The sequence below is a fragment of the Squalius cephalus genome (assembly GCF_949319135.1).
Source record: "Squalius cephalus genome assembly, chromosome: 18".
Lineage (NCBI taxonomy): Eukaryota > Metazoa > Chordata > Actinopteri > Cypriniformes > Leuciscidae > Squalius > Squalius cephalus.
In genome coordinates, this window is record NC_137139.1 from 18,299,892 (window position 1) to 18,314,216 (window position 14,325).

Consider the following 14,325-nt stretch of genomic DNA (forward strand, 5'->3'; position numbering starts at 1 on the left):
AAGTAAATATATCAATAACAAGAAGTCCAATGGCTTAATTTTCAGGTATGGGTGATCCAGATCCAATAGATCACAAACCTGTTTTAACACGATATGCTGCACATGGGCCCATTATTATCTCACATAAACAACAAACTGTGTATGGTTTCTAAAAAAGACAGAAGGAATCGAGATGATAGCCTGAAGGTGGATTTGATCTGTTATCAGTAGCCTACTCATAAATGTTGATAGTCATATGAGTGCATAACCTAAAAAAAAAAGGATTATATGTGATATTAAAGGATATAATTGCAACATTGATGGTATGATTTCAATATTCTCGTTATATACAGTAGTGGAGAAGTGCCTGTCTTATTATGTTCACAATGCTTTGATGCATTTTACTGTTTAAACACGCACCTGCATATCAACATACTCGTTAAAGACAGTCATTTGTGTTCAAGTGCTAGTTTAACAGGCTACAAGGTGTGTGTTTTGTCAGTTGGTGAACTTTAAAGACCTTTTCCAAAATGCTGACTGCATACTTCACGAGGATAAGCTACTCTGGCCTAGAGGTATCCAGGCCACTCATTGAACAAATAATTACTAATCTTATTGGATTAATTCAGAATACAATAACAAATATGGAGAACTTGTACACTACATAATAGGGGTGGGCGATATGGCAAAAATATCATATAACGATTTTTTTCAGGAAAATCACGAGTCATGATTTTATCACGATTCTTTTCATGTTGGTTTTACTATTTTGCAAGTGACTGAGCATTAAACCGTTTCCTAACTACACGCGAGGCGCGATAAAAGGTATCTTTTCTATGTTTATGGCGCAGAGTTTTTGTACTAACCAGCCGAGACGGCGACACGCGACGATTCTATTTTAGAAACGGTTTCTATTTTTCTGCGACATCGCGTTGGAACAACAAACACAAAGTGTGGCAATGATAATCTCAGGTAGGCCTACTGTTTATGTGCTTTGTTTAATGTTAAAAGCATGCAATGTGATTTTGAATATCATTTAGTGCTTCCCAGCTTTGTAGCTGTAAAAGCAACAATGGATAATTCACCGCAGATCTTGAAATTAATCAAATGGAAACAAGAACGTTCAAACTGTGAACAAACAAGTGTATTCTTTGACAAAGATTGTTTTAGTAACTCAGTAGCCTATGTATTTTTAATAATGTTTAAATGGTGTAATATTTGTGAATTTGATTATGTAGCTTTCTTGCTTTTGTAATCAAGATTACTCTCTGGTGCTGTGCACTTGCCTGGCACGGACTCTGGCACGGACATCGGCACGGACTCCGGCACGAACACTGGCACGGGCACGGACGAGAAAACGGACACCGGCACGGACACCGGCACGGACATCGGCACGACACCGGCACGGACTTCTGCACGGTCACTGGCAAGGACTCCGGCATGTGACATGGACACAGGCACACCGGCACGGGCACACTGACACGGGCACGGACACTGGCACGGACAACAGTATGGACTAAATTGCCATACTGCTTTCTATAACGGCACGAACACTGGCACGGACAAGGACATGGGCTCGGACTCTGGCATGGACACCGGCACGGACTCTGGCCCGGACACTTACATGGACAAGGACAAGGACACTGGCACTGGCACTGGCACTGACAAGGACAAGGACACAGACACCGGCACGGACTCTGGCACGGACACCGGCACGGGCACGGACAAGGACACCAGTGCGGACCGTGGCACGGACACTAGCACGGACACTGGACTGGACTCTGGCATGGACACCGGCACGGACTCCGGCATGGACATGGGCACACTGGCATGCTGGCACGGACAACAGCATGGACACTAGCATGGACAATGGCACGGACTCCGGCACGGGCAGAGACACGAACATGGACACAGGCACACTCGCACGCTGGCAAGGACAATGGCACGGACACTAGCATGGACAATGGCACGAACTCCAGCATGGTCACCGGCACGGACTCCGGCACGGACACCGACACGGGCAGAGACACGAACACTGACATGGACACAGGCACACTGACACGGACACCGGCACTGACACTGGCACTGACACGAACACCGTCATGGACACCGACACGGACACCAGCACAGACTCCGGCATGGACGCTGGACACCGGCATGGGCACAACAACACAAAAAAAACGTGTCACTAATTTTTTCAGGAAAATTACGATTCACGATTCTTTTTCATGTTGGTTTTACTATTTTGCAAGTGACTGAGCATTACAGCCAAACTAATGTCCCTATTTTAAAAACAAAACCTTACAAGGTAACAAAATATAAAAAGAATGGCAGACATTTAGACCAAAGTGGTGAAGATAAAAATCTTTGTCATCATTTTCTTTGTTATTAAACGATAAGGACAAAGATACACATTACATTTACACAACATATAATATACAAATGAAATAAACGGTGCTTAATTTTTCAGCTACAGTAGATGTATTTAACAGAAGCATTCAAGAAAGAAGGCTCCAGAACTGCAACTCATAGAATGCACTGTAGAACGATACTACGATATTTCTTCAAAATCAGATCGTGGTGACATTTTTATTGTTATTAAAAATGCAAATCATGTTTAAGCCTATAAAACTCTTTTAGTATTCATTTCACTCATGGATTACTTAATTACTTAATTTTCACCAGGTGACAAATGTTTGTCAGTATTATTACAATGCCTTTAGATCTGAAAATGATTTAGTGGCTGTAAAGTGATAATAACTCCAAATGAAGCAGTAATCAGGGCTGACTGATGGAGAAATTGGCACTGAGTTCACTTTGAATATGCTTAATTACAAGTCATACGTGGATTTTAATATCTTTAGTTTTAATAGACTGCTGAGCTGTGCTGATTTGAACATTATTCATCACTGGTCTAATCTGATATGACACTAAATCAGTTTTCATGACACAAATATAGCCAGCCAATCATTAACATGGACAAGAGGAGAAAGCACAAATGTAATTAAAATTTAAACAAAGTTCTATATAGTTCCACTTTACAAAAATAAACAAATACTAACAGATGCCCCTGGGTGTCAGTGTTACAAAGGCTACAGTTTCATACGGTGATTGGTTGGTTGATCGGTTTCTTTTTAACCCATTTCCTTTAAACACAATGAATACTTAGTGTTGATTGATTTACACACAAAATATAGCCTATTTATAATTGCTCGGATTAAAGACTGCAAAGTCAAAATAGTCTTGTGAGGATTTAACATAGGCTATTTATTTAATGCGATTACTAACGTAAAAGCAGGCCCTACCTCAGAATGATACATCTCTCTCGGCATTAGTCAGCGAACTGACCGCGGGTGTCAACATTATGCAATCAAAAAAGACACGGAGAGGAAAGTTATTCATGGCCGTGAATTGAGATTAATGCCTGATCCAGTTGCCAGGGCAGTGAATAAATATTTTCCCTGTCTCTCATCCCACCTCCACAAGCCCCTCACCCAAAAACACAGCAGGGAACTGAGAGTAATATTTCTGAAGTTACATCTCGCTCCTTTAATCAGAATGAGTAATAATGATCCACAGCACATACACACTGCAGGGAAATTAAAAAGCAGAAATTAGGATAAGTACTGGCTGCTGCTATTTAATTAGGGTATCAGCAGTTACCTGAGAACAGATTCAAAGGCTTATTAAAACACTTTACTGTTTACTGTTAATTCTTTTTTGATGCAAATGAATGAATGATTTGGCCACGTCCTTCATCTAATTATTTGTGCAGCCTGTTTAAAATAAAAGGATTAGTTATTATTATTATTATAAATATTAAAGATATGAGGTGGGGAAAAACAAAAGATCAGTGTCTTTTAGACAGTTGCCAGACCACAAATTCGTAAATCAACCCCAACAGGCGAGGCGAGAAACAAGACATCTTTAATCTCTGTCTTGCCATGAGTTTATAGTGACATTTAAAGATGTTCTGGTTGTGTCCATCCAAAAATGAATGGAAGTGACATTTTGGGGCAATTCGTTTATCTTTGTTTTTGAAACCAGTCAATAAAGAAAATATAAATCACAATTCATTTGGTCCAGATCACACAGACCGCATTTGTTTTATTAGACTGAGCCTGTTTTTAATCATTTTTTATGCAAACTTGCCCGTTGTGCTACATGACACATTAGCGACCAGTGTTGGGGTAACGCATTACAAGTAACTAGTAAAGTAATATTACTTTTAAATTTACAACAAAATATCTGAGTTACTTTTTAGAATAAGTAACGCAAGTTATTTTGTTCTCCCATGAATTGACAGATACCTCTTCTGTCCCCATGTTGAGGGAAATCAGGAGTAAGTGCAGAGGCGTTGTGTGCGCTGTGTATGGATGTTATAGATGTTATACCATACCATCTTCTTCCACTTATCCGGGGCCGGGTCGCGGGGGCAGCAGTCTAAACAGAGACGCCCAGACTTCCCTCTCCCTAGACACTTCCTCCAGCTCTTCCGGGGGGATACCGAGGCGTTCGGGAGACATAATCCCTCCCCAGGAAGGCGTCCAGGAGGCACCCGGAACAGATGCCCGAGCCACCTCAGCTGGCTCCTCTCGATGTGCAGGAGCAGTGGCTCTACTCTGAGCTCCTCCCGAGTGACCGAGCTCCTCACCCTATCTCTAAAGGAGCGCCCAGCCACCCTGCGGAGAAAGTTCATTTTGGCTGCCTGTATTCGGGACCTTGTCTTTCGGTCATGACCCACAGCTCATGACCATAGGTGAGAGTAGGAACGTGGATTGACCGGTAAATTGAGAGCTTCGCCTTGCAGCTCAGCTCCTTCTTCACCACGACAGACCTGTACAGCGACTGCATTACTGCAGAAGCTGCACCGATCCATCTGTCAATCTCCCGTTCCATCCTTCCCTCACTCGTGAACAACACCCCAAGATACTTGAACTCCTCCACTTGAGGCAGGAACTCTCCACCAACCTGAAGTGGGCAAGCCACCCTTTTCCGACTGAGAACCATGGCCTTGGACTTGGAGGCGCTGATTCTCATCCCAGCCGCTTCACACTCGACTGCAAACCGTCCCAGTGCATGCTGAAGGTCCTGGTCTGATGGGGCCAACACGACAACATCATCCGCAAAAAGCAGAGACGTGTGGTCCCCAAACCGGACACCCTCCGGCCCCTGGCTGCACCTAGAAATTCTGTCCATAAAAATTATGATATTACATAAACATGATGGATATTATAGTTCTAGACTAAATGTGAGCAGGCATTTACTCATCTTACTTGCACAAAAACAGACATTCCTCAAAATGAATAAGAACAGTGAAATGAAAACTCAAAATAGTATACAAACCTGCAATAATTAAATGTTACATTACACAAATTTACATTATGTATTTAATCTTGCTTTATTAACCAATGTCTTTGCTGCAGACCTTCGATGATCCAATACAACCACAACACGCAAAAATTACTTTAGATTTAGATTTATTTTTTTATTGCTGAAGTAAGAACTTTCTTGTCCTGTATCCTTTTCTTCTGCAATCCAGAATGGCAGCACAGCTGAAAGGTGTTTTTTGTCGGATGTAAGAGTGAACACAGCAGTCTTCACGTACTCCTGACATCAGAGCCGCTGAAGACGCAGTGGATTTAGTTTATTTTTGAAGGGAATGTGTCCCCATATCTACCTAAATGGGTTCATGTTTGCGCGAATCATTTTACACCAGACTGCTTTGCGAACTGATGGTCAATACAAAGGGACAATACAAAACAGGTTTTGCTAAAAAATTGTTATACTCGAGGATGGATCTGTAGGCTACCAGCTGATCCAGCCTACAGTCTCCGGAGCGATACTGGTCATGGCAGTAATGAACGGGAGAGCACACGCTTTATTACAGTTTATTACAGTTGTTTTACAGTTTACCAGTTTATTAAGCACCCCCTGAAAAGGCATAAAGTCTGTATATATTTGTTTACTGTTAGTTGTAACGAGTGGTTTTGTGTAATTCGCTGTGTATGTTGATGATAAAGAAAGGGAGAGAGAGAGTTTATGGATAAGACATTAATGCGCACTTCTTGTACTGTTTTATTCAGCTATTATGGTGATTTTCTGGAGTGAAAACGGACACTACAACAGGCTTGTAGTGGATAGAAGCAAGGTGACAACATAAGTTATAACCGTATAGCATATATTCTCTGGCTCTGTAGGCATCATTGTCCGACTCCGGTATGAACTGAACACCACTGACATTTCAGTGCATGAGATTGTCTTATTTGTTTGTTGCATGAGCTCTTGAAGCTCCGCCCTCTTCTTGAACGGGTTTTTGCTCATCCTCAAAAACTGGCAATTTTAACATGCCATAAAAAATTATCTGTGGGCAATTTTGTGCTAAAACTTCAAATACACACTCTGGGGACATCAGAGACTTATTTTACATATTGTAAAAAGGTGCAAAATGCCCAGCCCTTTAAATGCAAGAATCCGTTGTATGTGAACGACACCTTAATGTCAAGGAAGAAACATTGAACCACACAGGATCACATATGTTCAAAGAGTTTATTACAGAAATCGCAGTAGAGGCACTACCTCACATATATAGGCACTGAACTACTGAACTGGACTCGCAATTGTGTGTAAACACGGTTCAACACAATTCAGATTTAAATCCAAACCATGTCAACCCATCTATTAAGTTTCAAGTGAAGTTCTCTGTGTGATATGCAGCTCAAATGTCTGCTAACATACCATGGGGGCTTTAACCAGTGTCAAGAGATTTCACTGATAATCTGTGCATTTTATATATTGCTTTCAAACTATTCTTCATTCTGATGACAACATTAAAGGTGCTGTAAGCACCTGGGAATACCACACTTGAAAATGTAACTATAATCTGACGGATATACACTGAAATAGGCCTAGGTGTCCTGAGAAATCACAATCACAAAAAAATAAAATTAAAATAAAAATCAGGGGGTGTCCTGCTCTATTTGAGCCAATTAGCCTCTGTCAATCATTTTGCACATTTGTGGCTTTGCATGGTTGAGAAGTTTCAACAGAGATTGTGTGGCTTAAAATAGCAGAATACCGGAACACTAGCAATTACAGTACAGCACCTTTAACGAAATAGTTCACCCAAAACTGAAAATTCTGTCATAATTTACTAAACCTTATGTCGTTTAAAATCTGTGGAACTTTCTTCTGTGGAACACGAAATGAAGATATTTTGAAAAAAAAAAATTCACTTTTGAGTTTTCAAACAATTTAAGTTTTGGACCCCATTGACTTTCAATGTATAGACAGTTGTAAAACTGTTTTTTCAAAATGCCGTCTTCTGCGTTCCACAGAATAACGTAAGCCATCCAGGTTTAGAATGACGTGAGGGTGAAAATTTTCATTTTTGGGTGAACTATCCCACTAAGACAGGTAAATGAGATTTGTTTCAAATATTAGCAGTTTTATATAAAGCTTCAATCAACAGCCATCAATAGCCTAGTTATGAATAAATGTTGTCCAAATTCACACAGGTTCATGCCTACAGTGCTCATACAACATCAATTCGACTGTCCCCATAGTTCTTCACAGAATAAACATGGATAACAGTTACCTGTTTTTCAAAGTGTAACAACAGAGGTTGAATCAGTGTGTGGTCGACAACAGTATGCTAGAGGGTAAAACAGCTTTCGCTGTGTGGATGAGTGCAGTGTAATCTCATGGGACATTGTGAGTTCCCCTGGGCCGGCCGTGTGTCTCTGCTCATCTACCTCAGTGTGAAACAATCCTTCGTGGCAATATTTCAGATGTGGAAAAACAACCTAAAATTGTATTTTCTGCTCAGAGCTAAAACCAAGACTTATCAGTCTAGATTAGCGATTATGCAGTGAAATAATGTGGATTTTGATTGATTTTTTTATGAGTCAGAAGCTGAAATGCGCTCAGAGTATCGGCACTGCATATTGAAGACTGTCAGAGGCCATCAGCTACCACTAGTACACCACTATATGACGGCACAACATCATATTGAAACAACAGACCATCTCTACGGCTCCTCATATTACAAGTCAACATGACAACCTGTCACCTCACAAATCAACAAAACAAACCCACAAAACACTGAAGAAACTGCATTATTTTAACAACCCACCACAGAGAATAATATTCAGCACATGGAGAAACATGAAAAATCACCGCAAAACAACTGCTACTTAGAGTTTAGGTGATCATAAACAGTGTTTACTCCAAAGTGGTTTACATACAAATAAGGGTAAAAGGAACGAAATGCATTTGAACATGTTCGCATAATAAAAAAAAAGCCCAGAGACCAATGATTTGAATTCCCTAAAGCAATTTAAAGCACTGTGGAGAGGTCTGAACTGAAATGACACCTCAGAAATAAACTTGAGTAAAACATTTCGCACCTCTAGATATGAAAATATGAGCTCACTTCCCCCACTGAAGCCCCTCATCCACCAACTCTCAGCTCGTGGTCAAATGAATTCAGAAAACAGCATGTTTAACATCTTGAGACATTTTTTTCAAGAGTAAAGATGTTTCCATTTCGTAGAGGCAGCAGAAATGAGACTCGAGTGAAAGCGAAAAGTATAATGTGTCGTGTCTTGTTGCAGAATTCGTAGACAAGAAAAATAGAGGTATATTTCTCTCGGCATTATCTCGTTCCCTCAGATCATCTATTCACACATTGTCGTCTGTTGCAGTGCTGGAGGGTGTTTCAGATTTGAACCTCTGTGACATTTAACCTCGTATAAAGCAAAGTGAAAATGAACTCGCCATCTGAGCTAGCCTGCAGCAGAGACTTTTAATGAGGCCAAACTAAGATAAAATAAAAATCTTCTGACGTTGTCACACATCTTCCAGTCCTCTGTTGTCTGTGAGCAGGACGACTGTGATGGCTTCATACAGGCAGAAATATCCATCTATCTGTCTGTTTCCACTGTCACATGATGCACACGACCGCTGTCAGCCAGCACATCATCACAATTATTGGGGAGGCGTTAATCTGAAACAAGTATGTGGATTGTATGTGTTGTTCTTTTGATCCTGATATTTCTAAGAGGGATTTTTGACATTCAGTTCTCACTATCCCATGCAACTAAAACACACGAACAGCCATTTGCACTCAAACAACGGTCAGAATGAATATGTATGAACGTCTTACTGTGCCCTCAGGCACCATATCGCCCAATAACAACAGGTCAACAACATCTGAGACAGAACGTGATGATAATCGGTGTGTGGGTGCACATATTTATACAAGCACACACAGACCAGATAAATCAAACCCATACTGACCTCTCGGAAGATGCACCTGAAATCAGTGCATCCAAACCTGACGCAAAGCATTTATTTCTGTTTTCGGCATGCTAAATGAGCTCAGTGACCCGATACCCTTGTCAAATCATCAGTGGGGGAAATACAAGACCCTCACAGGTCTACGTCAAGGGTTTTATCTCATCACAAATTGCAGGAAGGTCTTCCTCCACGTCGCCTAAAAGCAATCATCTCTTGTCCTGCAAATGGGTAACTCAGAAACAGTTCACGTGAGCCTTGAATTGCAACTAAATTATTTAATTAGCTCATACCCTGAAGATACACAGCTTTCAATTAAATATGAATATCACTGCATGTGAACTTGATCGGCAAACACATTTCCAGTGTATTTAGTCTCGAATAATTTAGTGTCCAAAAAAAGGAACACTATCAGACTTTCCCTCTCTCCAAACTTCATTGGTATTAAAGGAATGTTCTGGGTTCAAAACAAGTTTACTTAGCCAAGAATATAAGTGTATCAGCTAGTACAAACAAATGTGATACATGTTTACAGTAAAGCACTTACAGTGATCAGTCTGTTGGGCAGGGCATTACCCTAGGATCACCATTAAAAGACAGTTTCTACAGTGTTATCATAAAAATTGAACATTATATATGCTAACGTAAAAGGTTTTATTGAACTTTCAAATTCTGGCATGGCTGGTGTTCAGACATAGTATTAAGAGCAGGCGCGCTCAACTCGCAAAATAGTTTATGGGTGCGAGTAATAAAAAACGTTTATCAAAAGTAAAGATGAAAAACCGACTCTCAGGTTCTATTTTCATACATTTATTATTACCATGTCCTTACAGACGCGTTTCGGCCTAAGCCATCATCAGTGCGTACACACTGATGATGGCTTAGGCCGAAACGCGTCTGTAAGGACAGGGTAATAATAAATGTATGAAAATAGAACCTGAGAGTGTGGTGTTCAGACATACCCATACTATATGTGTGTTTTTAGTGTTTGGATGATTTATACATGACATTCTAAAACTATGGCAGGGTTTCCACATCACTTGACAGTAAATACATGCATGTTGTTACGTAAGATTTCTATTTTAAATAAATGCTGTTCTTTTGAACTTTCTATTCATCAATGAGTCCTGGAAAAAATGTATCATGGTTTCCACAAAAATATATGGCAGCACAACTGTTTTCAACATTGATAATAATAAGAATATTTTTTTGAGCAGCAAATCATCATATTAGAATGATTTCTGAAGGATCATGTGACACTGAAGACTGTAGTAATGATGCTGAAAATTTGTCACATGAACAAATTTACAAAATGTTAAAATTATATTTCTACAAATTCCACTAAAATGATATTCAAAACATTTTTTTTCTACAGAATAATTAATATAACCACTTTAATAAAAAACATTATACAAAAATAAGAACATTATTGTAAACATCTATTTTGCTTGTCTTTATGAACTGATGGACACATGAAAGTTATTGTCTGTAATTGACAGTATGTCACAGATACTCTCAAGCTTAACCTGTTTTGAACCCGGAACATTCCTTTAATTAGCCGGCAAGATTGACCACATTCTCATCCATCTCCCGTCTCATGCTACAGTGAGGCATCAGTGATTTGCCATTTCCACTCATAACAATGCTCTATTTCACACGTTCATGGCTTGTGAAGGTACAAAACACACACGTACAAGCATCCGCCTCCCACTTCTGAAGTCTCGTGCAGAAGATTCTGTTTGTCAATAGTACAAAAAGTGCTAAACATGCTACCTCAGACGGGTGCTGTGGCAGCGTGGTGGATATGGCCCTAAGTTCCTCTTTAGTTTAGTTTACCAGAAAATTACCCTGCTTTTATACTGAAAAATGCAGTACAGTTCAAAAGCGCCTGGAGTGTTGCGTGTGCCTGTCTGTGTAGGTCTGCACATCTATATCTCTCTCTCTCTATATATATATATATCAATATATGTATATGTTATTCTATATATTCTATAATTATATATTTATGTATTTTTTAGATCTCCAGTCCAAAAATCTTCTGTCCAGAGGTGTGTAACACTGTCCAAGCCCCAGTAGATTGTCTCCACTATTCAAAGTATAAAGCTGATGCGTCCTCTGAGGGGAAAGTCTGTGAATTTGTCAGAGACACACACGTCAACTGGACGTCAGTATGTGTGTGTGTGTGGGTTTGCAGAGCCTTAACTCTGAAAAAGTACAGCATGTGTGGATTTGTTATAGTTGTCCAGTATTGTGTGTGCATGTGTGTGTCAGACGGTCTCTTTCAAACAGAGGGCTTCCACAGCATTGCTGGGACCCTGGGACACCCCTCCGATGAGGAACAGCATGTTGGGGGTCTGAATGGAGGCACAGGAGCAGCGAGGGCTGGGTAACGGGGCCACGGGTTCCCATCTCCTCTTCAGCTGGTTATAACTCTCCACTGACGCCAGCGGGGACGGCTGGTTACCTGACAGCACACAATACAACAGAACAAATCATCGTCACAAATCACAAACATATAAAAACCCAAAGTTCTCAAATGTGCAACCAAGGCATAACGATTTGAATTTAACAATGGCTAACTTTGTTATAAACCATAAAATATATTAAATGTTGCCTTTTCATTTAAAAAGGGGATTAAACCATTTACCCTGGATGTGAGGTAATCTATTTGCTAGTGCAGAGGTTTTCAGTGCTTGGGGGTCCATTCAAATTTTGAGTTTTTATTTTTTACTAAATGTATTTTTATGCCTATTAAAAACTAGTGTTGAATAAATATTATTATTATAAGATTACTATTAATAAATATTACATTTTAAATAAGTATTCAATAAAAATATCTTTAAAAAAAACATATTTGCAAATTGTTTTTGATATATTACTATTTCATTCTGCTTTCACAAATGATCAGAAATCATAAGATTAATCTTATACATAAGATGAATTTTTTACTACTATAACATTTATATTACTCTATAGTAAATAGAAAAAAAGATAATGTCAACATTTACAATAATATTTCCAGATAATATTTTTTAAATAAATATTCTATATTCTATATATTTGTATAAATTTATTTCTATATTATATACAGTTTCCTCCACTAATATGGGCACCCTTGGTAAATATGAGTAAAGGCGGCTGTGAAAATAAATCTGCATTGTTTATCCTTTTGATCTTTCATTAAAAAACAAAAAAACAAAAAAAGTGGGGGAAATTTTCATTATGAAATAAATGTTTTTCTCCAATGCATGTTGGCTACAATTATTGGCACCTCTAGAAATTCTTAGTATATGTATTTGTATTAAACGTTTTGGGGGGGCTTTAGTCAAATGTCAATAATAAAAGCCGATTATTTAATTTAAGAAAAAAATTAATATAATTTTTTATAATTACATTATTATATATTATATTTATTATACAAACAAAATGAACTTTTAGCAGATATACACATTAAAATGTAGTCTTTCTCTTTTGAGAAAATGCACAAAAAAAAATTTGATGACTCATCCTGCACTACAGGTTTTTGTCCAATCAGATGATCTCTAGAATGAGATTGCTCCTCCCCCAGTACCACCTAAAATCAATTTACTTTCAAATCAGAAAGTAATGCACATTAGACAGATTCTCCAGCCATTCAATCAACACAACACACTCTCCACATTAGCATTCAGCATCTACAGCGCTCTCACTCACAGCACACACACATTGCGGATGCGGATGTTTCTTGCAGATGAAGCACTTGCCACCTGGTGGGTTTTGGGACCAAAACAGGTTTGAACAGGTGGCGCCATGCAGATTTCTTCAAATTATGTAACTCCTACAGATTCTGTGGCTTATGCTTCAGGAAACTTTTCCTCTGATGTTGCAAAATAAATAAATAAATAAATAAAACAAAAGTTTCCTTGGGAAATCCTGGCACTAACACTGCAGTCGCAGTGAACGGCGAACATTTTCTCATTTTCCCTCAGGGTCAGGAAGACTAGGCTGGGTGTTTTCACTTTTTTTCCTTCGGCGCTGAGACCTAAATCATCGTGCGGTACCTGACACTAAGTTTCCATGGTTACTCAAATTGAAGTACAGATGATATGGACGGGCTGGTGCGGTGACTATTGTTATCATAATTTCCTGGTAGAACAAAAACACTTGGGTGAATCCGCTAGCGGTAATCAAAAATGTCACGTCGAGTTGTGCTCTGGGACTCGCGTCGAAAGCTCCTGCATGTTGCTACGCATCCTAAGGCGCTCTTATGTTCACACAAATACATATTTGTTAAGGCAGATTTTTAGAAGCTGTTTTTTGCAAAGGTTGGATTTATCTTTGCTGAATGATTTCACTTCCGAGACAATTCTCACCACCATCTATGGCAGTGGTTCCCAAAATGGGGTACGTGAGGTGACAGAGGGGGTACGCAAACAAAATGCTGAGTTTTTCCATACATTTAATCCTACCTCACCTTAAAATAACATTAAACACTTGGCATGTTTGGTTTGATTAAACGAACCCTGGTGCGATTGCTCTGTTAGTGTGGTTCATTTGACTAAGTGTGAACGCAGCCATCTGAACCCTGGTGCGCACCAAACAAGCGGACTGAGACCGCTGAAAAGATGGGTCTCGGTTAGCTTCCAAGCGAACTCTGGTGTGGTTCGAATGAAATATGAATGCAACATGGACCAAAGACATCGAAACAAACCAAAAACGGGACATGATATCACAAGATGCGACCCTAAAAAGGACAGACTGCTGACGCCGTCATAGTTGTGATGTTGGTTTTGTACAGGCATCAGAATCGCGTCTCCTCACAGAAGATCGTTTAGTGATTGTGAAGGAGGGATTCTTGACGCTGTTTTGACTCCTTTACACTTTATAAGCTCTTCACAAGTTCTCGGCTGGTCAAAATGGCATCATATGTAGGCTACACACCTACAATAAACACACAGCATTGTTTTGGATGTTCATAAGTTCTGTTGCGAAATAAATGTAATAAAAGCCAACCAATCAGGTTGTGAACGTATCCCTATGACTTTAGGTACAGTATCTTTTGGTTCTGGG

At 39.5% G+C, this 14,325-nt stretch overlaps 1 protein-coding gene across 2 annotated transcripts in view; it reads right to left on the bottom strand.

The window, feature by feature from the left end:
• Positions 1-6,480: 6,480 nt before the first annotated feature.
• The window catches only part of klhdc8b (kelch domain containing 8B), a 139,242-nt gene continuing 131,397 nt past the window's right edge, over positions 6,481-14,325 (bottom strand). For both annotated transcript variants that reach the window (XM_079848928.1, XM_079848927.1), the window contains one exon: positions 6,481-11,740. In XM_079848928.1, coding sequence (XP_079705054.1) covers positions 11,544-11,740 — 197 coding nt within the window. In that variant the 3' untranslated portion in view covers positions 6,481-11,543. The remainder of the gene's footprint in view (positions 11,741-14,325) is intronic.